We start from the raw sequence: 20548 nt of genomic DNA on the forward strand, positions 1-20548 counted from the left end.
CCTTTCTATTCTGTCACACTGCTACTCCATATTGTTATTCTGATGCGCCATATTGTTCCGGGATGACATAGCGACGACATATCATGTACAGCTATCTTTATATCGTGAGTCATAGACCAAGATAAAGACTCTTTGTTTGTCTGCTTTTATCTGTCATTCTTCGTGGTGGGCTATTTACTCACCAGCGCGTGAGCAACAGGGTTGTTACAGTCGGTCAATATAGTCAGTCCTTCATGGATTTTCTGAGCAACGGGCGAAAAACGCCTTCCTAATACATCTGTGAACTCCCAAATTGGAGCGATACCAAACGAAGAGGCTCTAATGACTCCCGAGTACCGCATGCACCGCAACCGACTCTGCAATAGCAGTGAGTCAGCATGTCCACACGCGGCATGACCTCGAATGCCATGGTGCCCGGATGGATATCATGTCGTCATATGATTTTCAGTGATCCGATTCTCGACGGAGACAAAGATACGGTCTAAAATGCCAGGGTTGCAGAAATTAGTGAGTGGAGCCTCGTGTGATGACGAGGAAAACTCTTCAACAACATTATGGTGTCTTGCACGAGAGGCTTCAAAGCTTCATCGCTCGACAACGAAGCTCATCTACAGCTGATACCGCACAACACGGTCTAAGGGTTTCAGGGTCTTGCCGGAGAACCATGACAAGCCTCAGGGTGTTTGAAGCACATGTAAAGTTCATACTGATACATTCACCAGAGAGTAAAACCGTTCCCAACGGAAAGAAAGAGGCAGAATGATCAAAGATCTAGTGAGATGTGTCTAACCAGACTCCCGATGGTCCACGTGGAGTATGCGGGTCAATGACCAATAATGAATTATCAAACTTCGGATGAGCGAGGTACAAATATTATGTACCCGCGCCGCCTTTTAAAATGAATACTTCCAATACCTCTAAAGTTTTGCTTACAACGACCGGAGGCTTCTTCTATGTTATTAAAATGATATCTGGCACCAGGGTATACTGAAGTCGGGCCGTAGCCTATCTGACTCGGGTGATATTCTGCGGGCACGAAAGTGGCAAGTGCTAACTGGTAAACATAATACCTATCCGAGGGGGGATATAGTATTGTGCATCACAATGCCAGGCTGCAGGATTTTACCTGATAGATTATGATACCGGTAGATTGAATCTGCAGAGATAAAAATTCAAGCTTGGTTACGTGTCAATGTGTGTGTACCCAGTTGTGGCGCTTTCAGTGTATCGCGCGAGTGCTTAGGCGCCACGGTGCATGAGAACACATTAATTTCTGAATGCACGCTTGCAAAGCGTTAACAAATGGTTTCGGACGCAAATGAGCTATACATGGAGTATGAAAAGATGAGCATCTGAGTACGCGACAAGCTTATCAGATCACGACTGGAGTCCCAGTTTTATGAAAAGCAGCATACGAAGCAGATCACGCCTGGTCAGAGTTTGTTGCCCCAAACGTGAATGAGGCACAGTCCAACAGATGTCTGTGGAAGACCTTAGTCAACAGGCTCTGATTCTGCAAAATCATAAACTAGGCCTTCCACGCGTGGGGAACAACTTTGTATAAGATGGTGAGTACAGTGTGGAAGTTTGTTGGAAAATCTTTCGCTGTGGTCTTCTGCAGGAGCTTGGCACTCTGCCGGATTCTACCCACAGAATACTGCTCATACTACCAACAGAGTAACCTCTCCTGCTGGCAATCTGCGGGACTAATAGCCTGCATTTTTGAAGCACCAGCAAGCCCGAGTCCGGCAAAGATGTTCTTGAGTCTGACTTCGGGGTGCATTGTTGCTGCTTCCCGATAGCCTATCGTTGCCCGAGCTCGCGTGATTACTACACTGCTCAAATAAGTCAGAGGATGTCATAAATTCGGCAGGATTCGACTATGACAGACACACCTATCCATTTTTGGCTGTCAAACCCCAATCCGTATGCCTTTTGTTGATTTCATACACCTCTATGAATCATGATCTGTGATGGTCGGTGCTGGGATCAGCTGAGACCTTTTGGGCGTTATCTTCGGAAATTACATGCCACGCAATCAGACTCGAATATATGAAGCTCGGGGAAGGGTTCTTTCAGCAATAACCTTTGCTAGTAGCAGGTTGAACTCACAGCTGCAAAACAAGAATGTCTATGGCGTCTCAACCTCCACCACCTAACAAATGGATTTCTTGGTTGTCGCAAATTTATAGTTCGGGCAAGGGCCCGGTACTCGGTACGGTCGATGTCCAGGAAATCGAGGACAAAGCCCGCGAGGTATGAAGGACAACTCTAGTATGTTGCAGCATTCGGATGGTAGAGCTGAGCCTGAACGAGTTTTGACAGTTGCATTTCTGTATACACTGAAGAGTGCAGGTACCTGTTCGACCGACGATGCTAATAGGAAGGCATTTGAAAGGTGGAAGCTCGTCCCACGCGTGTTAAAAAACGCCACATTGCGCAATGTTGAGGCAAGTGCGCGTTGAAAATGGTCGATACCAAGGACTGCCTAATCCCTTCCATCAGACGACAATTTTGGGTATGAAAGTCTCTTCACCAATATTCGTAGGACCAGTCGGCAAACAAGGTCTAGTGCATGCCGACGGAGAGCTTGCAACAGCTCGTGCAGCTGCAGCAGTCGGTGTACCGATGGTCCTAAGTTCTTCTTCGTCGCGGTCCCTTGAGGATGTAGCAGAAGCCAATGGGCCGAATGGCCAACGATGGTATCAGTTTTACTGGTGAGTACCGTCTTGTATCATACAGCGAAACCTGAGTACATTACAGGCCTCGTTCTTCCGATGTGGCATTGTCCGTCCTCAAACGTGCGAAGGAAAATGGGTATACTGCTCTTGTTATCACGGTTGACACGATGATTATTGGATGGCGATCACACGACCACCGCATCGGATACAGCCCAGCGGGACATGGATTCGGCGTCCAACAGGGTATGGCGGACCCAGTCTTTATGAAACGCCATGGACTCGTTGCTCGACATGAGCGTCCAAAATTTCCATTTGATCAGGAAGAGATCAGAAAGAAAGCCGCTGCAGGTGACGAAGAAACGAAACAATCGATGTTCCTTGCAAGCCAGTGGCTTGCCGAGACAGGGTCTGGGATCTTCAGAACATGGGAGGACCTTCAATTCGTCAAGGACAGCTGGGATGGTCCCATCTTGCTCAAGGGGATACAAGCTGTCAACGTGCGTTCACCCAGAGTCGCTACGAGCTATCGCTGACGCAAAGTATCACCAGGACGCGGAGAAGGCGATCGACATGGGCATCGATGGGATTGTTGTCTCTAATCACGGTACGTATCACTGTCGACGTTGTCTGTTTGTTCGCCACTGTGTTGAATTGGGATATCTAGGAGGTCGTCAGATAGATGGCGCGATAGCTTCATTGGACGCTCTTGACATGATCATGCGCTCACAGAAAGTTCTTGACGCGCAAAAATCGGGCAAACTAACTGTCCTATTCGATTCCGGAATTCGAACAGGAAGCGACATAATTAAGGCTCTTGCAATCGGAGCACAGGGTGTTTTAAGTATGTCATCCACCGTCCTTTTTGTTTCCATCTTATAATCTTTGTTCAGTTGCACGACCGATTGTTTATGGGCTTGCGATAGCCGGCCAAGCGGGAGTAGAGCAAATCTTGATGCAAAGCATCTGTGATTTACACGTGACGATGGGTTTGTGTGGATTTAGTGATGTGAATGACCTGACAGGTAAACGAGATGAACTATTGGTCAAGGTAGACTATGGAATAGGCACACGTACATTGGTGAAGTCGTCGATGTAGACCACCTTCTCTACTCCACTGGTCTCGGTAATATGATCTGGTTTGTAAATTTAGATTCTCTGGGGTAGCGCTACCGTTGTGAGTATCTTCACCTACCAACCTCCTTCACCTCATGAACATCCAAGCAGTCGCGCAAGCAACGCAAATCAAGTCAGGACGATGTGCTTGCCAAAGGAGCAGACGAAGAAAACATGACAGATCACGATGACGATGGGGCTACAGACTAAGCCTTGGCAATGCGGTGAGGCGGGAGTGATACACAAGTTTCCACCGCTGTGATGCAGTCTGTCGTCATTCGCCAAGCTGGTGGCATCCTCTTTATCATCTGCAAAAACTGCACCATTCACCAAAATAATTTTCCGATGTAAATCATGCCGCTCCTGACATGAGCTCTGGACTGTACCAGATGGCTTTGCGGTATCGACCTATAGTGGAAAAGACAGCCTGAGAATAGTCGAGTGTGAGAGTGTTGAAATCAGGATGATAGCGGTTTTTTTCCTGCTGTGCCATGTCGTCTTACGGTCGTGAAAGCGCATGGTACAGCAAGATCCAGACTTCCAAGGAAATGGTCATTCTGGAGCCAAAGTTTGAGGTGGACTCTAAACATCTTTTTTTTCAGTCGAAGTTTCAAGATGATGATCGTGCGGATGACAGGCTACAGCCAGCCACATCGAGCGGTGTTTGAACTCATCTGAACTTGCCTATGTATCATCATCATCTGGCTTTCTGCGAGCGGGGCATCCAGAGCAAGGCAAACAAACAGCTTCAAATACCTTGATTCAGGATTTTTGCGCTCCTCCTGGCTAAGTACCTCCCATAGCGCTTACATTGGGTTAACATTGGATAGATTTCCAATTGAGATCGTCACATTTGAAGCAATACGCCCAATATCATGTTGGCCTGTAGACTCGGACAGTTGAAGGTGTGCATTCGTCATTTATTTTGCAACGCATCCGGCTCATCGGTACACTATCGACACCGCAGTGAGTGTTGAAGTGTTCCAAACTCGCATGCCTTGTTGTTCCAGGGCCAGATTGATACAATAAACGTTCGGACAGCCCGATCATTATCCTGTCGCCCAAGCAACGCTCAAGAGGGTGAAGTTCGACATTAGTCGATGACCCACCAGCATACTCCGCGTGGGATGCGAGATGCTGGGTTCACATAGAACATTCTGCCAGTGGACGCTCCTGTGGGAGTGAAGTGACTTCTCATGGGCCTCTGACCTACTATCAGCACGGCGGCAGTAATCGCTTGGCAGAATGCTGCCAGTCTGCCAACAGCACTACGTGGGGAACGGTTTTGCTATCTGGAAGTGGCACTGTGTTGGTGAGAAACTCACTGGCATATGCTTAATACTACTCCCTTGCTGAGCGAAGTTCCCCGGCTTGCAAGATCCTGAAGCCCTTTGACTGTGTTACACATTCATTTGTCTTTGTGTAAGCTGCGTACGATATGGAATCTGGATATGATCGTTTAGGAAGGTTTGGAGCATCAGATGATGCCCTCATTGATATGACTAATCAGCATGATGTTCTCTTATATTGCGCTGGGGCATAACTTGAAAGGCTCCATAGGAACAGCCGCAGATGGGCCAAGGACGTAGAAGTTATCCAGCCTCATCCAGAATTCTGTTACAGCGTCCGACTCACTAGTTAGTTTGCTGGCCTCGCACTGATCGGCCGGCGAGCGTTGAACTCAATGTGATATCGTATCCAGGACCTCGTCCCGCCATCATGGCTTGAGGCACATTGGCCCCAGGCATGGTGCTGCTCTGTTTCTCTACAGATCACGTTCGTGACGGCACCATCACCAATAAGCAAGGACAGGTGACCTACGAACTCATCGCATCCACCATTCTTCATGAAGCGCACTACTGCGATTCGGAAGATGATATCAAACACCCCGCCGCTGTACTCGAAGACGAGAACTGATGAATCGAATATCGAGTTAGAACCTGGACCCGATGATCCAACGTTACTCCTGTGGTCGAAAATCAGTGGTAATATAACGAGTTTCAATTGGCAGCTATGATTGATAGATTTCTACATCAGCATTTTCTTCCATTACACGCAGTCCACGCAAGTGGGAAATGTCCCCGTACTTTAATATGTTAGCTTCCACCTCTCTATGCTTCCCTCTTTGAACTATCCTGTATTCTACAACGGATATACTTGTATTGCCTAATGAAGGAAGGCCTCTAAGCTTGAACTCTGCAGGATGAGTAACATGGTTGCTGTAGATCATGATGCTGAAGAGCGTAGCTATGAACGCTCCATGTGATAGAACGAGTAGGTTCCGACATTGGCCCCCTAAGACGTCAGGTTTGGCGACGGAGATGTGCGGTATTATCACCCGATTATACCAAGTGATGCAACGCTCAACAAGAGCTTCGTCTGTCTCTATCGAGGACAACTCACTCCTTCCTTCCATGTCGATTGGGCCCTTCTTGCCTTGCAATTCGCCCATAAACTGTCCAAAGATGATCAACTCTTTAACAGTTCAAAGTTGATTTCGATCCTCACCCTTTCTCGCAACGCGCTGTCTTTGACCAACTCGGTGCCAGTGTGGTACTGGAGAATCCTCTCGGCAGTCTACGACATATGAGTTATCGAGTGTCATCAAGCCTGTAAGTATCATATATAGTCTTAAACGTTTGTCCTCACCCTAGAAGCTCGCTGGAGATCACTCGTGAAAGCTTTGTCGAATGAGACAGATTTGAGCGCCTCTGCAGTTATCGCAGCTTGTGCAAGACCAGTGGCATTGAGCTCTGTATCCAGCTGACCCTGAATTATTCTGTTGCGATTTGAGTCTGTTTCTCCGTGTCTCACAACATACACACGAGCAAGGAGAGTCATGGAGCTGAGGAAGAACGGACTTGGGCTATTACCAGGTTTGGTCTGATCGCCTTATGAGTACTGATTAGTTGACTACCTTTACAATGAAGACAAAAGTGCACTGGACATCATTTATTTAATCCATAAACCTCCACAATTCGCCCAAAAATCAGGTATCCATTCCATGCCACGAAGTTTAGATCCCTGAATCACTCGAGGATATGAATTTGCAGATAATGGAACCGTCAAGTATGCCCAAGGAAAACGAGTTCATCATAGCAGTGCCCTGATCTCGCCGACCACATTCCTGATTCTATCGTCAGGGAATGCTGGGAGAGCCGACATTACCGTTTGCAATTCCGCGGTTTGTGCAGAATCTAACGAAATGCCGCGCGTGTTTCCGGCATAGATCTTGATCGATGAGCAAACAGTCTTGGTACGGAATAGAAGGACGCTTACCACGTTCCCCAAAGCAACCAGGGTGCGATAGGTAACCTCTGCATCATCTGTATTTGAACGTAGCAACTAGGGATTGCTTAGTTGATGATCAAGAACATGCTTCTGATAAGTACCTGAAAAACTAATCCAGTGTGTTGGTTCACCACATCTCTAGCGACAGACGTTGTTAGGTAGGCACAGGAGAAACTGTTTCGACATTTAGTTCTTTTTCCTGATACGGTCAAGCGAAGTTCATACTTAAAAAGGATGGTCGCCACAGCTACGCGCTGAACCTTCGTCAAAAGTGCGTAAGGTGTATGGCTGAGCGCTTCGAAAACCTACTTCTCGTGAGAACCACCGCTTTGATCGAAAAATGAAGTCACCCACCTGCTCAACCCACTGTCCTTCGTCTACAGGAGTTCCCTCCTGGAAACAATTAGCTATCGTGCGAAATAGTAGCAGGATATTCGTTTCTTGAGCCTTCGACATAGCCTTCCCATGTGATCGGACTTCAGTCCAATCGGATGCCTTGAACAATGATGCGATATATCGTTCTCGTCCACCGGGGGCTGCAGAAGCATCTGCGCAATATGCGGCTACCAATCTGGTCAAGTCCATCACTTACAGTAGTGAGTAAAATAACGAAATGGGCATGATATAAAGCTTACTGGGGAATCGCTGGGCCGCCGGCCATCGCTCTAGAATCTGGATGATAGTTTCTGCATGAGAACCACCGAGGGGTGGAAGAGTGACATGGGAAGTTGTCGAAGTGACTTGGGAAAGATAAGTGAAAGCTTCCTCGATTATCTCCAACTCTTCGGGGTACATTGCAAGGGTTGCGGTGGACTGGTATGTGTGGATTTAGAAGGTTGTTCAATGTGGCTCAGTAGCGTGCGTACAATTTCGTTGCGTAGGGCTTCGTCAAATTGGTACAATTTTGCTTGCATTGCTGATACATTAGCTTGTTTGAAGGAGACGAACTTGGCCTGCGGAAATTAACATTGAGCTCGACTATTGCTGTCTAGAAAAATCTTACATATGGTATGATTTTTGCAGCTGAAGGTGACACCGAAGGAACTGGAGGTGTAGGGATAGGAGTGCCGCTGTATCGAGCTGCACCCGTAAAAGGATCCATATAAGCCGTAGACGGGGCTGGCGCTGCTGAGGTAGTGGCAGCCTGATATCTTGATGCCCCTGATGGTAATTGAGTACATGACGCACTACTGAACATCAATGCCCACCGGTGTACGGGTCAACGTATTCACTGCTGGCGCCTAAATTGACACCCGAGGTATTCTTTTCTATGAACTTAACAACTTCGTCAATGTAGTTCGTTGACAAATCATTTTGTTCCAGAAAGCGTTGAGCAGCAGCATATGGATTCTCTGTGATGAAAACAAACATGAGATATATGTTCACGCCATGAGAGTATGAGATACTTGCCGGACACATTGAATGGGAGCTTTAGTGGAGGTGCGCCTTCCTGCACATCAACGTCAAAAACGTAATCGTACTCCTTCCCATTGAAAAGCTGCTTCCTTCCAGAGCCGACGGCATCCACCACATCGCCAATCTTCTGCCAATTTGACGTTGCAGTATCCCACTACACCAGCTTAGATGATCATCTCTTTGATTCATAGGTACTCACCTGATGCGCCTCAACAAGGTCGCCGTTTTTTATCATTTTCACTTCTCCAGGTTTCTTACCTGTGTAATTTGAATGAAAGCTCACAAAAATCTATGAGTAGTGACCGCCAACCTGGATGGAGCAATGCATCTGGACCAGGAAGATCAGATTTCTTGACGTCACCCACTTGCTGCGATGGAAGAGCCTGGCTTGCGATATGATCTTCGAATTCCTTCAGCTCCGCTGCGCTGGCCCAGCGATCTTGAGATTCGCTAAACACACGAACAATACCGTCGCTACAGCCACTGACAATATCTCCATTTGGCATCGTGGATACAGCCCAAACAGATATTGCCGGGTGAACGATCATTTGTACACATTCACCGTCTGATGTCTGTGAGTAGATGCCATGGGGTTGGATGTAGTTCAATGACGCACCTCTCCACACCCTCACAGAACGGTCTTCGCCGCCTGATACTATTCCTCCATTCGGAAGAACTGACAGGCTGTACACAAAGGAGGTGTGTCCAGATAGCGTGTAAACCACATCGCCCTGCATTGTCCACACCCTAATCTCACTAGTCCAAATCAGCCACCCCATTTCGTCCAAAAATAGCGAGAATATGTTACCTATCGTTAGAACATGAAGCAAAGCCTATGTCAGGTATTAGGGTCAAGCCACGAACCGCGTCCTTATGCCCCTCATAAGTCCGCATCATCTTGTGTTGAACCCAGTACTTGATGGTTTTGTCCGCCGAAGCTGATTGAAGAAGGTTCCGTCACTGACCTATCAGACGTTGAATGGTCTTACGCACCGGTCAAGAATTGTTCGTCGTCAATGGCAATGACTCCCCAAACTGCCTGCTGATGCCCCTTCAAATCATACACTAGCTGGAATTGTTTCCAGACTTTGGCAGTTCTGTTGGATTCAATGTCAGAGTACGCTTGCTGAACAATGGATGATTCTCACTTGTCCCATGACCCAGAGATGATGGTGCCTGATTGGCTAACATTAAGAGTACAAACATTATCGGTGTGTCCCACCAGCGAATATTCAGGATCCTCTTTCTGTGCTGGACCGAGAGTGAAGATATTGATGACCATATCCTGCCCCCCAACAACAGCGTATCCTGCCTTTGGTCAATGCTGCATGAGATGATGATAACCACTGGCAAGCCTACCTTGCGGCGCTTCAGGTGACGGAGGAATATATTGTACAGCATTGACGAATTTTGACCCAGCTCGCAGAATAGATGAAGGAGCGAAGGGGACAGTTAGTGATGATCGTTTCCAGGAGATCGCAGTGGAATCTCGCGATGCTGAAAGGATAATATTTTCTGTTGGTGAAGCTACCGCACGAACCTATAATATTTAGTACGATCAGATGAGTCCCCCTGCGAGAACTAATGGATTCGAAGAACCTACATCTGACGAATGAGCTGATAGTGTGGCTGATAGCTTGTAAGGCATCGGATGAACTCCTTTCGCAGACGCGCAGAATATAATGAAGGTGAACAAAAAGACCACAGTTGAGGGATAAGATTACTGGAGGTGATCGGGTGGATGAAATGAAGGGTTAGATATTCAGAACAGTCAAAATCTAACCACGGTCACGGTACGATTCGCAAACTGTAGTTCTTGGTGTTTCTTGAACTTTCGTCAAGTCATTCGTCAATTATAGCAAAACAGATTGGATTGTATACACATGTAGCTAAGTTGAGCGCTGCGCAGTGGGCACAGACGAGGCTAGACCACAATTGTGAATGGCCCACGGGTGTCAATTTCGTGTATAAAGTTCTCGACCATTAATAACTATAATGTACACCACGCTAACGAACCCAACAGTCGTGAAATCGACAGCAGGGAGATACGGAGGTGTGAACTATGCCATGCACCATTACTTCATCTCCTGCGAGGGCCTCTCGATGCAGACCGTCGACTGTAGACTTGATGTAAGTACGACGAATTGCCAAATCGTGAGGGGATAAAAAAGAGGGTTGTTGACAAATTTCATATTTAATTGTTTAACCAGGTTTAGGGCAGGCCTTGCATCCCTAGAGTGCGAGTTTGCCCGAGGCGGTATTACCTCACAGGATGGGCAACCGCGTGAGTTCAACGTAACAGTAGATCATTCGTTGATACGAAGCGACCCGTTCACCGTGGCATGCACGAATAGATCGAAGATCCATGTAAACCTGGACATAAAGGCCATCGCATACTGTTTACCCTGAAACTATATCTGACTGACTTGGCATCAAAGTTTGACAGAAGTTATACTTGCTTTATACCCTCGAAACTTAACTTTGTCAGACAGTGACCACTGCTGTCCAGACTTTCCGGGAGCCATCAAAGCAGTCTGAATGCCACAGATACGACGGCATAGATGTGAAAATTATTTGACCTAACACGTTCTTTCGACGCTGAAATCAAAGAATAACGTTGCGCTGCTGTTAACAACTTGCGAAACTCGCACGGGTAATCAATGAATGCGGACAAAATTGATCGAATGATCCTAGAATTCCCAGCGAGCGAAGGGAGTACACAGCAGAACTAGCTTGGAGCGGCACATAAGAGTTCTTGACCACAATACGGCAAAACGTCTTCACGGAAAGTTTCAGTCGCAAAGATCAACGCCTGAGCCGATCGATATCTTGACCCGTTTCCCGCGGTGCACTAAATCCGCTGCAGCTTTGCGCTTTTCGGCTTGATGGGCGACCTCTAGTGTGAGGACATTCTGCGTCGCTTCTTGGGTTTGAGATTCGTCATCAGAGGAACCCGCCAGCGCCGTGACCTCAGGACGCAAGTTGGGAGCTACAATTTCAGTCGAACTATGTGTGGGTATCAGCATATAATCAACTAGGTCACATGAAAAAATGTTGATCTTACGCCACTAAGGTTTGTCCTGCCTTAGATTTACTTCGCTATTATCTTGCGTTAGCAACGTGACATACGATGATTAATATCTCTTACCGTGTCGGATAGGCCCATAAGGCGATTCTCGACCTCGGTCAGTGGGTTGAAATAATCAGCGTAGGCTTTGGATCGTTTCGCCTTGGAGAGGAAGACATATTTGGTTTTTTGAAGCTCCTTCTGCTTTTTAGTTTTCACGTTTTTCTTGCCCTTTTTCGCGTGGGAGCGGGTAACGCCAGTACCCAACTCATCAGAGACTATGCTTTCAACCGCAATAAAACCTGGAAAGACATTGACATTGAAAAGACCGGCGTATACCGATCGTACACCCACCTTCCTCTTCTAGCCTCGTCAGAAGCTGACCAACCAGTGCAGTATCACACCCTTCGATGATACATGAAATTGAAACAACGAGGAACAGGATCGGAATCGAACTAACCAGCATGCACCTTGAAAAGCGACGCCGAAGATGGCTGATACACCTCATAAATTTTGATAGCCCTCCTGAAAAAAAGTAAGCAATTTTGACGCATGGGACAAGCCATTGTGCACCTGAAGAGGGCGAGGTCTTTGTATCGGGCAATGATATCAGCATGAATCTTCCCTGCGATGATGTCCCACAGGTGGGAGTCGCGGAGACGACAATCAAAGCAAATAAATTGAGCAGGGAGACGCTTGTCTTGTGCACCATGATACCTACATCACATTTAACGAAAATCACGTATTCAGAAAGGAGACAATTGCGCACCCCATGCACCTAGTCAACCGGTCTTTGTTAGAGGGCTTGCTTTGTACGAGAGACAAAAATGCGTACCAAACGTGGAACCAACGGTTGCAACCACCGTCACATAGCAGAGAAGCATCATCGATCTTCTTTGAGGGTAGATTAGCTTGTGTTTCTTTCCATTTCGCTGCGTACGCACCGATACCCCACAGTCACAGTCAAGTTGGCCTTCATCCATCCGCTTGGAACGGTTGCTACGACGAGTGATCTGCGGACCAGTCGTACCTGGATTGCAGGATGGTCCAGACGCTTCCAGCACCTGTGTCTCCATATCTGTAAAAAATCAGTTTAGTGTAATACAATACGTCAGATAGACGTCGTACCCAACATCTCTGAATCAGGCACAGTGGATACAACATTCCTCATTCCAAGTAGATCCTGGAGGTACTGAGTATCAACCTCTTGAGTGGAGATAGCCGAAGCGGAGGAGGCAACATCAGAAGCAGGCAAGGACGGGGCCTTATTCGATGAAGGAGCGGGTATCGGCGATCCCATGACAATCTCCTGAGTAGCTGGGATCTGCTGCGTTTCCTCGATGTCACGAGCAGCCTTTCTAATGTTCTAACGCGAGCATCAGTGAGGTAAGAGAAGGAACTGGCGAGTGACAAACCAAGTCTCCGACGCGTACCGGGGTCGACTCCGATATACCGTCATATTGGACATGAGCGGGAGACGAAGTGACATTGACTTGAGGGAGTGGTCGAACCTCTCCATCTTCGCTGCGTATACCGATGGGGGCAATTACTACGTCACCACCGAACCTGGCCAAAACAATGCCTTCGTCGATTACCATTTCACCCTCAGCATCCTCGTCTTCATCTGCGCTCCAGACAATATTGCGCTCTAACGCATCTTTCTTCTGCAACTGTGCGTCCTCTACTCTAATTCTCGCCTCTTCAACCGGAGTCAACCTCGGGGCTGTGTGAGACGTGATACCCGCGAATGGCGCATTGTTGTCTTCGGATATAGAAGGAAGATACGATGATACTGAAACCACTTTCATGTCGAGGCTAAATAAAGAAGATGGATCTAAGCTAATACATTGGAATTTTTGATGCTTACCCATGCCATCCTGCACTCACTTGGCCGATACTCGTTCGTTCTGGTACTTCATTTGCCGCATGGGTAGTAAAGAACCATTTGTTAGCTTCAGCATCTGCCGCCTGGAAATGAGGGGGCTGATAGTCATCTGGGGCATCTTCGTTGAAGAACAACTTGAAATTTCCGTAACGGTTTTCTGTGCGATAGAGTTACTGTCAAACTCAATAAAAAATGACATCGACACGAACTTGGAAGGTTTTCCATCTGATTGATAGTAGTTATAAGCGATTTGATCATTGCCTGAAACGAGGCGCTTGAGAACGAAACGATTCCAGATAAGTAAGGATTGCTGCACCTTAACACTCCTCTTAACCTCCCCGAGAGTCGGCATCTGCCCTTTCTTGAGGGCCTCAGAAACAGGGTCTGGGCGCGCAAGAGACATTTTTGATAACTGATCTCCAAGAGTCATGATCGGTATGGTAGTATGACTTCCAGGCAGCTTGTGGTACTTAACGTCCCTCGTCCATTTAGTACAATATATACCTGAAAGCCTTAGACACTCACATGGAAATTGAAGGTGTAAGCCTCCACAATGCTGCAGGAGTAGCCTGTCAGAGATCTTGTAATGATTAACGACTAAAATCGACGAACTTGTTGGGATCTTTGCTGTCCTACACTGAACATCAGAAAAGAGTCCCAAGTATATCTAATCTTACCAAGTAATCTCACCAAGTAAATGCCGAATATAACTTTCCGAAGGTATTGCTTGTCTATGGCGTCAAATATGCCGTTCTCCTGAGAAACATGATTATATGCGCGTCTACCATGGAAAACAGATGCATATATGCGCACCAGGTAGTCAATTATACGATCCCCTTCATTAGTGAAACCTCGGTTGAGGGTCATCAACTTGAAACCGCTGATATTCAGTCCGGTAGTGCCGTCTGAAGAGAAAGAGCCAGAGGAGGAGGCTCGTCCATTGTTTCGAGACGAGAGTCGATCTACATTGTTTTGATTAGTGTTCATTAATCGCTGTTCGCAAACGATACTTACATTCACTAAAGTTCTCGGCCGGTAGAAGACCCCTGAAATTGACAGGTAAGATGAGAATCGGAAAGCTATAGTAAACACACCTCAAGTATGCGATACACCCTAGACCGGCTTTAAGCAACGTCTGAACGCATTCTAAACTCTGCTTATTGCTGATCGTCTGAGGAACAATCAAGTCCAGGCTGACGACATCTCGTGGATTAATACCTGAGTTTCCGTGTTGGCTAATGTACATTGCATCTGCATGGCTGTCAAAGTGCTTCTGGGGGTCCCAGAACTTTAAAAGTCAATCGCTGGTGATTACTTGGATGACAAAAGACGGAAGGAGATGAGGTTGGCAAGAGTCCCAAGACGCGACGCGTATTTGTATCGCATGGGAGATGATCACGTGACTCATAACCCGAATTGAGTGTCTCAGATCGATTCACTAGCTAGTAAGTTGCAACATCATCGAATCTTGTAATTGAATGGTCGAGATCAATATCTCAACTATGCATCGATGAGGCTGTGAAGGGCAGTAAAGTTTGAACTATCAAATCCAGCGGTTCGAGTCGACATTGTCACAAATGCGGTACAAAGACAATGCTATCACCAAGCTATCAGACTTGCAACATCGAAAATACACGTAGGACTTACGTTTGATACGAAAATTTGTAACATCATGGTTGTCCCGCGCCAATAAGGCTTGTAATTTGTGTGTCAAACCCCTCACTGCGAACTGGCATCTCCGGAGTGTGGAATGGGTTCTTCATGACAGCGTCTGCATAGGCCTCATACACTCTCTGAAGAACCGAATCCGCTGTTGCCTCTGCCAAGGATGTGAGAAGAACGAATTTGGTTCCTATGAAATATCAATGTGAGAGAGCTGACTGTGACGCGCATTAGACCAAGCACCTGTCGCGGTCAACAAGATGGTCATCTTAAACGACTCCCCTTCAATGACCTGTGCACCTGAGCTTGAGCCAGCAGGGGACAAACGACTTGTGATAGCGTGAATTCCATGCAGAGTGCCAGCGAGGACTAAGTACTCGTTTGATGTGAGCTGAGCAAGACCATCTGTCAGAGGGACTCAGTCATGGACAAGGCTAAACTCATATACATTCTAAACAACCTGCAAAATTGCGCTGGTAGACCAAGCCACCAGCTTTGTTGATGACCTTTTACACGTTGCTTGAGCAATTGTGTGGGTAATTACTTGACGAAAGGAAACCTACCCACAGGCTAAAGATTGCCATAGGCGCTAAGGAGAAAGTGGCCCATCATTGCGGATCCAGAAATTCGCGTTTTACGGGTCACGCCGATTTACACGTAGACAGGCTCGTCTTGCTGGCAATCTGCTAATCGACCGTTCACCGTATGTTAGGCTCACATTCTTCAGTCAATGGAACATCGTCTACAGCATCAGTCTTCATTTCTGAGCCTGCTTCTATTGTTTGTATCATGGTGCACACTAACGATACAAGCCTCGACGCTCGGGCAACGTGAATTCATCCAGTTGACCTCAGAACAAATTTTGGCCCTTGCAACCACAAAGGACCCAGTCGCGAATGTAGACACCAGCAATCCCACTTCTCATCTTTCGAAGATCCTCATACCACGCGCTGGTATGTGTCTGTTCTACTTTCCAAGTCAACTGAGACAAGTTTAACAGTGGGTAGTGAAAACATCACCCTCGTTCGTGAATATATCGTGTCTACCCTGAAGGTTATGGATTGGCACGTTGAAGAAGACACCTTTACCGACAACACTCCGTATGGCCTACGTTCATTCACCAACATCATTGCGACAAAAGACCCAACTGCCTCCGGCCGTGTAATATTGTCTGCACATTATGACAGCAAATTCTTTCCAAATTACCCAGATAACCAGGTGCCTAACAGATTTTTCAATCATTCGCCCAGGCGACTGTATGCTAAGCCCATCAGTTTGTAGGTGCGACAGATTCTGCAGCACCATGCGCAATGATGCTCGACCTAGCAGAGACTTTAAACCCCCTTCTTGACCAACGCAAACAACGTCTTGAGGACGGATCCGATGATGAAGACGAAGACGTGGCAGACACAACCCTCCAACTTGTGTTTTTTGATGGCGAGGAGGCCTTCAAAGATTGGACTGACACAGACTCTGTTTATGGGGCTAGGTCAGCAATTCTCTCGAGGATGTCATATCAGAACTAAACCAATGATCTACTTCCGTTTAGACATCTCGCGGACAAATGGTCAACGACTTATATAGCGCCTAACTCCAAACGACGGTTACTTGAGCACACAAGTTTGACGGAGTTATCGACCATAGAGCACATCATTCTCCTCGACCTCCTCGGCGCTCCGAACCCAACAATACGATCTTATTTTATTGATACAGCTTGGTTATTTGATGCTATGATTTCCGCTGAAACTCGGCTCAAGGATGCTGGTGCTCTTGATGAAGCCGAAACGTCTACAAACTTTCGCAGTTTCTTTTTACCTCGAACAGGTTCTGGGAACCAATATAATTACGGGTACATCGGAGATGATCACGTACCCTTTCTACAGAAAGGCGTCAATATTCTTCATATCATCGCATATCCATTCCCGCATGTCTGGCACACCCTTCGTGTTCGTTATCATTTTCATGTGCTTGTCATTGTTATTCATCGCTCATTCTCTAGGATGATGCATCAGCACTTGATGTAACAACCATGCGCCGATGGAACATGATATTACGCGTATTCATGTCCGAATATCTGAATCTTCGGCCCGAGATATCACAACCATCCCCTAAGCATGATCGTCTCCAACGTTCTGCCAGTGAATTGGTGAGATTCAATCTAGTCATTGATGTCTCATGCTCAGTAAATCATGGAGCCCAGTGACCTGGCTTCAGAAATAGGTTGACGGACCGAAAGATCGGATAATTTGATTCATTGATACCAGGCGATGATACAAATATCTGCGAATTACAGAGAGGAACGGAATACAAACTGAAAACCTGAGTGAAAAGCGCCGAATAAACATGTCTACAGCGCAAGGACAAGTGCTTTGTAATGCTTCACGAGTTCGGAGGCATCCACAGCAAGCTACGGGTGGGTGTCAAGTTAAGTTCTGTTGCTGTTTGAGAGAATGGCATCAGTCTCAGACCTTGTGCCTCTCTCGTGCGTCATCGAGGCGCGCCTTTGCCTGCTTCATCAATCTCTTTCGTGACTTACGCGTTTCCACGTCCGATGCATGGACTGTGCGCAAGGTCATCCTGGGTATATGCGCTTTGAATAGGCTAGTACTCACCCATAGCCTTCAACGTATCTACACTTTGTATGCGCTGGGGAACGACGCCATCGAGCAACGGAGAATACTCCGCACACAACGCACGAATTTTCTCCTTGGAGACCAGTCAATGAAAGAGAACACTTGGCCGTTCTCTATGAAGCTTACTTCATTAGCCTGGAGTCGCGCTGACAAGTCGACGCGATTTGCTTCGTGCTGCTCTTTTATACGGGCCAGGGTGGTCTGCGCCGAATTTCTGTCGAACGCAAAGGAGGCATTGCCTATTATGTAGAAGAATGCTGAGCGACTTACATGTGAGCGTCAAGTTCCTTGACGAGGTTGGCGCATTCTGTCCGAGCAGTTTCGAACGTGGTACTCATCCTAGCTTCTAACGAACTTGAATGAGGACTGTCGCTCTTTTTCTTACTTTGCAAGGTTGGCATCCTTCTTGGGAAAGTTCAGCAGACTGTCGTGGCACGCAGAAATGACGACCAACAAAGTGCTGTTTGTCTACCGCTACCAAGCGATGAAAGATCCAAGAGTCCTAATCATGGTGGTGCCTCAAATCATACCTGTGAGTTATAAAGTTTATCCTTTCACTGATGATGAACGCGATAAGCAGACTTGGTACAAAACTTCACGACCTATGCATGTATCACGACAGACGGTTTAGTGCCAACGCAGTGAAGTGTCTAATTGCTAGGCCTTCTTACCGTTGGCCACTCTAGTATTTGGTTATGGGCTTGAACGAAAAGTCGACGATGATAGCAAGTATAGCAGTGGCAGTGAGTGAACAACTTAGGAAAATTAGGTTGGCTTCTTGATTAAACGCACGGAACTGGAAGCCAGCACAGCCGCGCTCTACTACATAGTGCATGACCACACCCATACTAGGCAGTCGACTACATTAATAGGACTTACTATCTAGATTCTAGCGTGTACACCAATGGTTCCCAAAATAAGGCCCACGACATGAAGCAAAAACACCACTAGAGGAGGAGCATCTGAGGTCCTAAGATTGTACACGATGGTTTCTCGAGGTGATTTTACACTAATCAAGCAAGTAATCAGAGATTTCATACTGTAGTACGTGAACCTTCACCATCTTGGTGAAGCCCGGCGCTAGGGAGGTAGGGGTAGAGACTCAGAGTGAGACGGTTGTCATGTTCCAGCACGCTCGGAAGGAACTCGAAGATTCTTTCCATTGATGGCCGTAGATAGAGCACTATTGTGTGAGGATCATGAAACAGATACAAAGATAATATGGAGGTAATCATGCTTCAAGCTTCAAGGTTGATATATCAGCTTGCCGAAGAGGCGTGATGGTGCACTGCGTACTGGCGTACAAACTTGGGATTGCAGAATATCTTCATCCAAAAACGACACCAGCAGGATTTGAACCTGCGCACGGAAACCGTAAGAGATGTCACGTATTCGAATCTCTCGCCTTAACCACTCGGCCATAGTGCCATTGTCATGACTACGGCACCATGCCATCACATTAAGTTTGTGTTCTTACATCGAGTTTTGACTCTCCATGCATTATCATCCATTTATAGGCCTAATCGAGCCACACCCTCACAGGTCCACATGATATTGCGCTCAGCTTCAGCGCTAACGAATGTTCCTGCTACACGCACATGACGATGATAATTACACGTTTGTTGGTTTTTTTACGACTCGCAAGACCGCTGACTAAATGAGCACGGTGCTCCGGCTTTCCATAGGGGTGCCCTTGACGTGCTTGATATATTAAGTACCAGTGCTCTGCCAGGTATAAATACAAGGTTGTCGGCAGCATTCCATGATAAGCACGCACTACCATGTCTTCCATTCAGAACCAACACACTTACACCCTTAGAAATTGTGCGGGAGGTACTGTTATGGACCTTTCTGGTAGAGACAAATACTCCAGTAGGCATCATCCCTGCTCTAGCCTCTATCTAAGTCGGCGCTGACGTTGGATTCACCTGTAGTCATTGGTTTCAACAACAACAATGGTACCAACCAGGCGGTAATGCGTTAATCATCACGTCGCAGAAGAGTTGCACTGACAAAGTCGCGCTCTTCGCAGTGGATCTTCCAAGAGAATGATGATGGCTGGTTCATCAAGTCCGTCTACAATGATAGATATCTTGGGATCGAAGTCGATCCAGCCCATGGCACCAGGCTTGTCGCTGGCCCGTCCCCTTGCAAGTGGGACATCAGAGACTCTGACGTCCAAGGCTTCGAAGGCATTAGGTGTGCATGCCTTTCTCATGGCATATGTTTGGTGTGGATTGATTCATTTCACCCCCTTGGCAGGATATTGCTCCATGGCCAAACTTTGAGCGTGGAGCTGTCAGACTACGGAAATGCGAAAGGAGGCACACCAATTCGACTTGCGATCAGTTGGCATGGCTCCAATCAGATCTGGGAGCCTGTCAGGCGTGACTGGTATGTTTGATTCATTAGACAATGGTCAGACGCGTATATTAATCAACATTGTCAGATCCTTTCTACATATACTGTAAATTGTCATGTACAGCAGAATACTCATGAAAACCGAAATATTGTCTCTGGTCTAAATGATGAACTTTCTCGATATTAATCTCCGTTTGGTTGAATGCGGTTGAGACCGTGATCATATAGGTAAATTGTCTCCTTTCACCACGGATGCTTGACCGCGGGACGAGCCTGAACCTGGTCGCCTAGAGACTGATGGCAGGCGTTACACCAGCGTCGATGCGCATTGTGCGTTTTCGCAGCTATGGAAAGCGCAGATACTAACGAAGTGCCACAGCCAAACCACAGTCACAGTATATCTATCATGACTAGGTGGAAACTCGCATGTCCGATTTTC

At 47.0% G+C, this 20548-nt stretch overlaps 8 protein-coding genes and 1 non-coding gene across 9 annotated transcripts; 3 read left to right on the forward strand and 6 right to left on the reverse strand.

Annotated features, from left to right (window-relative positions):
• Positions 1-2133: 2133 nt before the first annotated feature.
• EDB93DRAFT_1232261 (oxidoreductase) lies at positions 2134-3928 on the forward strand (the record flags this gene model as incomplete). Its single annotated transcript, XM_041451299.1, has 9 exons — positions 2134-2256; positions 2307-2454; positions 2483-2717; positions 2764-3178; positions 3231-3285; positions 3346-3522; positions 3572-3696; positions 3756-3855; positions 3906-3928. The coding sequence occupies 8 exons, from the start codon at positions 2134-2136 to the stop codon at positions 3843-3845; spliced, it is 1368 nt and encodes a 455-aa protein (XP_041303655.1). The 3' UTR covers positions 3846-3855; positions 3906-3928.
• A 1877-nt stretch (positions 3929-5805) lies between these two features.
• EDB93DRAFT_1092385 (phosphoglycerate mutase-like protein) lies at positions 5806-6635 on the reverse strand (the record flags this gene model as incomplete). The annotated part of the gene is made up of 3 exons (XM_041446431.1): positions 5806-6249; positions 6303-6371; positions 6444-6635. 3 exons carry the CDS (start codon positions 6633-6635, stop codon positions 5806-5808), a joined length of 705 nt encoding a protein of 234 aa, XP_041303656.1.
• An 11-nt stretch (positions 6636-6646) lies between these two features.
• On the reverse strand, positions 6647-10351 carry EDB93DRAFT_1171493 (WD40-repeat-containing domain protein). The gene is made up of 18 exons (XM_041450359.1): positions 10105-10351; positions 9861-10041; positions 9650-9809; positions 9495-9598; positions 9310-9439; positions 9118-9257; positions 8812-9066; positions 8701-8759; positions 8496-8655; positions 8294-8437; positions 8089-8246; positions 7952-8038; positions 7721-7898; positions 7440-7672; positions 7311-7390; positions 7187-7259; positions 7074-7139; positions 6647-7025 (listed from the first exon to the last, which is right to left on the reverse strand). The coding sequence occupies exons 1-18, from the start codon at positions 10147-10149 to the stop codon at positions 6888-6890; spliced, it is 2391 nt and encodes a 796-aa protein (XP_041303657.1). The 5' UTR covers positions 10150-10351; the 3' UTR covers positions 6647-6887.
• A 1262-nt stretch (positions 10352-11613) lies between these two features.
• EDB93DRAFT_1092488 (HORMA domain-containing protein) lies at positions 11614-14699 on the reverse strand (the record flags this gene model as incomplete). The annotated part of the gene is made up of 15 exons (XM_041446436.1): positions 11614-11870; positions 11923-11973; positions 12029-12093; positions 12142-12285; positions 12385-12646; positions 12697-12934; positions 12984-13383; positions 13436-13587; positions 13737-13922; positions 13979-14009; positions 14066-14085; positions 14144-14209; positions 14267-14415; positions 14468-14499; positions 14548-14699. 15 exons carry the CDS (start codon positions 14697-14699, stop codon positions 11614-11616), a joined length of 2205 nt encoding a protein of 734 aa, XP_041303658.1.
• Positions 14700-15123: 424 nt separating this feature from the next.
• On the reverse strand, positions 15124-15699 carry EDB93DRAFT_1092397 (transport protein particle complex subunit; the record flags this gene model as incomplete). The annotated part of the gene is made up of 4 exons (XM_041446432.1): positions 15124-15305; positions 15359-15520; positions 15576-15621; positions 15679-15699. The coding sequence occupies 4 exons, from the start codon at positions 15697-15699 to the stop codon at positions 15124-15126; spliced, it is 411 nt and encodes a 136-aa protein (XP_041303659.1).
• A 146-nt stretch (positions 15700-15845) lies between these two features.
• Positions 15846-17318, forward strand: EDB93DRAFT_1242599 (uncharacterized protein; the record flags this gene model as incomplete). The annotated part of the gene is made up of 5 exons (XM_041452036.1): positions 15846-16068; positions 16116-16333; positions 16390-16604; positions 16665-17061; positions 17115-17318. The coding sequence occupies 5 exons, from the start codon at positions 15846-15848 to the stop codon at positions 17316-17318; spliced, it is 1257 nt and encodes a 418-aa protein (XP_041303660.1).
• Positions 17319-17462: 144 nt separating this feature from the next.
• On the reverse strand, positions 17463-18086 carry EDB93DRAFT_1254359 (uncharacterized protein; the record flags this gene model as incomplete). Its single annotated transcript, XM_041453600.1, has 5 exons — positions 17463-17522; positions 17584-17675; positions 17728-17821; positions 17875-17962; positions 18019-18086. The coding sequence occupies 5 exons, from the start codon at positions 18084-18086 to the stop codon at positions 17463-17465; spliced, it is 402 nt and encodes a 133-aa protein (XP_041303661.1).
• Positions 18087-19086: 1000 nt separating this feature from the next.
• EDB93DRAFT_t96 lies at positions 19087-19176 on the reverse strand. The gene has a single exon. It is a non-coding gene; the product is annotated as a tRNA-Ser (tRNA).
• A 353-nt stretch (positions 19177-19529) lies between these two features.
• Positions 19530-20122, forward strand: EDB93DRAFT_1064062 (carbohydrate-binding module family 13 protein; the record flags this gene model as incomplete). Its single annotated transcript, XM_041444873.1, has 4 exons — positions 19530-19620; positions 19683-19720; positions 19781-19947; positions 20011-20122. Coding segments are annotated over 4 exons (408 nt in total), but the record flags the coding sequence as incomplete, so codon positions are not given.
• Positions 20123-20548: the final 426 nt, after the last annotated feature.

Source organism: Suillus bovinus (genome assembly GCF_016758785.1).
Source record: "Suillus bovinus strain UH-Sbo-P2 chromosome Unknown EDB93scaffold_72, whole genome shotgun sequence".
Lineage (NCBI taxonomy): Eukaryota > Fungi > Basidiomycota > Agaricomycetes > Boletales > Suillaceae > Suillus > Suillus bovinus.